This window comes from Pollicipes pollicipes, unplaced genomic scaffold (assembly GCF_011947565.3).
Source record: "Pollicipes pollicipes isolate AB1234 unplaced genomic scaffold, Ppol_2.1 Scaffold_5724;HRSCAF=6776_pilon_pilon_pilon, whole genome shotgun sequence".
NCBI lineage: Eukaryota > Metazoa > Arthropoda > Thecostraca > Pollicipedomorpha > Pollicipedidae > Pollicipes > Pollicipes pollicipes.
The window spans coordinates 23011608-23014204 of NW_023596746.1; the positions used below are offsets into that span (position 1 = coordinate 23011608).

A 2597-nucleotide genomic window follows, 5' to 3' on the forward strand; every position below is an offset into this window, starting at 1 on the left:
AAGAAGTAAAAAAACGCGCATGCACGCATAAACAGTATGAGGCAACCTTATCGCGCAAAAAAGGCCTGGCGGCGTGCTTGCGCGTCTGACGGTAGGCAAGGATATGTGCAAAGCGCTGGCAATAACATAGATGAACTTATACATGTCTCGTTGAAATGCAGAACAGAAAAGGCCAAACGTTCCACCTGCATCTGTGTTTTCGTGTCATATCTGTGTGACAAAAAAGCCGCAGTTACGTCTTGCGACTCCACTGCCGGCCGATGGCTGGCCAGTTTTTCTTAAAGAGTGATATTTTTTTTTCTCGGGGATGTCGACTTTCAAGGGCTGGTGCTAACTACATGTCATTTCATAATCGCATTTCAGGGAGAATACGCTGCTCAGCCTAAGCCTCAACCAGTTCCCCGCGTCTTCACCATACCAGGATATAAATGGGCTGGAACGGTACCGCAAATCGATATAATAGCAAAATTGAAATGGTGTTCGTCTCTTTTACTGCGAAGTGGTGTCGAACGATGCCGAAGGACTCGAGCACACTGGCGCCAGAACAATCGTGGCACGCAATCTGTAGCTCGACAGATTTGAGCTGCAGGATCTGCTGGAAAAGCTCCTAATTCATTTTTACCAGAATGAGCAGACAATTATGATGTCACGATGCCGATTGCCGAGCCCGCACAATAGCCGACAGATAAAATGTGGTCACTTCTGTGTCCTCTCTTCACCTATAGATGGATTGCTCACAGCTAAAAAAACAAGTTGCTGTCCAGGGTGTTGCTTCATACAGTTATCTGGTTACCCTATTTGGTGAACCGAAGATAAGATTAGCAAAAAGAAGGGACAATTTTGGGGGTTTTCAGTGCCTGCTTGTGATATTTTGGGCGACTTGGTTGGTTATTAGGAGGTTGAGGCACACGTCAGAGAGCCGAGTCTCTCTCAAGTGATGAAGAGATGCGAATATCAATCCTCGCTGTTGCCCTCAAAGGACTGAGCTGATTTTTTCGTGACTCTCATTGATGCAACCTAGTATAAGTACGATCCGAGCCATGCGGAAATACTCTGGGACTTCTGCGTAGCAATAATATTGGAATACAGACCCGCCTCTTCGACAACACCTTCTTGAAAGGTCCATCTTCATCTGCAGAGATCTTCATTTCGAACCAACCGAACGGGCCCGTGCGCGTCTTGCATCCGATCGCAGATGCGTCCGTTCCTCCTTAAAGATCCGACAACGGCTGAAAGAAACACGCGACCGGAGAGATCAAGAATCCATTCAGAACACTGGTACATTTGTACAAAGCTCTGACCCGAGTGGAAGCGGGGACCTAATCCGGAGGCAACTCGGGCCACTGGGATCTGCTCGTCAGCCGCCCTCCGCCTACCACGCCATCCCGCGCGCTCCGGCTTCGGGTCGGGAGGGTGCTGCGAGTGTTCCGAACACGCGCCGGCAACATGGACGTGCTTGATGTCGGGTCGGAAAGCGTGTAATCGTGTCTGGCCTCTGCTGCACGTGCGCTCAGCGTGCTTCCGTGCCCGGGGACGCGCATCGAGCCGTCACTGATGTCTGGCAGCGCGACCGGAAACGGCCGCTTCCGGCGACGCGTCTGGAACATATACACAAATGGGTTAGAACGATGGGCGCTTGAAGCGCTGAATGTCCGTCGAGCCGGGAAGTCAGCTGATGCATAAAGGATATTACTTTCGCGATGAAATGGACGCGTAACGATCACGCATCGGTCGCCATAAACGAGATTGTGTGAAACCAACATCATACAGACAGTTATTGTCAGCGACCGCAAATAAAGATGCGATGAATGCAAAAGGTGTAAATGAAGTTAAACACAAAACGATAGACAGAGTGCACCGGTTTCTTCTCCATCTCCTCTTCACAATTCCACAAGCTCCTTGCTATGCGCAAATTCGGTCCATTGTACATCAAAACAGAACACGTTTTGTAGTTTTATGGGATAACACAAGAATACTAATAACCAACAATAGTGGAAATTGAACTGCAACACAGTACAACATGCGCATACAGCTCTCACTTGCTGAAGGATGTGATGAAAATAACTTAGCTATACAGGGATTGTTTGTCTATACTTTCCATGTCATTGGTAGCCATGAAATGTTCAATGCGTATGCATGCCCTGGTCTTACACCAGTGAAAAGATTGTTCGCACTGTTGTCCTCGTCTGGCGTGCTAGTATGCACACATTGTACGCATGTTAGGTGTGCATACTAACATGCTGGACGAGGACGATGGTCAGAACAATTAGTTCATCTGTGATGCTCATACCCCTCTCAATCCTTCCGAAAAACTGCCACTGGTTTTTGCTGTCCACTTTTGCCGGTAAGCAAACCGAAAAGAGCTAAAATTATATGTTAACAAGAGCAAAATCTACACGTGTTAATGACGCTTTGCTTGTCTTTTTAGTACCAAAATGAGGCTTCTTTTACTCAACTAGGCACTGGGTTTTGCTCTTTTTTTAATCGTCTCAACAGCTACGAACAGTTCAGAATAAAATATTTTGTCGGAACTCAAAATCATTATCTCATGCCTCACTTAGTCAAATTTTGTTTCTTGACGTGCCTGCTGAAGCAAA

At 47.2% G+C, this 2597-nt stretch overlaps 1 protein-coding gene across 2 annotated transcripts in view; it reads right to left on the minus strand.

Annotated features, from left to right (window-relative positions):
- Positions 1 to 1267: 1267 nt before the first annotated feature.
- The window catches only part of LOC119103663 (uncharacterized), a 106456-nt gene continuing 105126 nt past the window's right edge, over positions 1268 to 2597 (minus strand). For both annotated transcript variants that reach the window (XM_037227279.1, XM_037227280.1), the window contains exon 7: positions 1268 to 1598. In XM_037227279.1, coding sequence (XP_037083174.1) covers positions 1549 to 1598 — 50 coding nt within the window. In that variant the 3' untranslated portion in view covers positions 1268 to 1548. The remainder of the gene's footprint in view (positions 1599 to 2597) is intronic.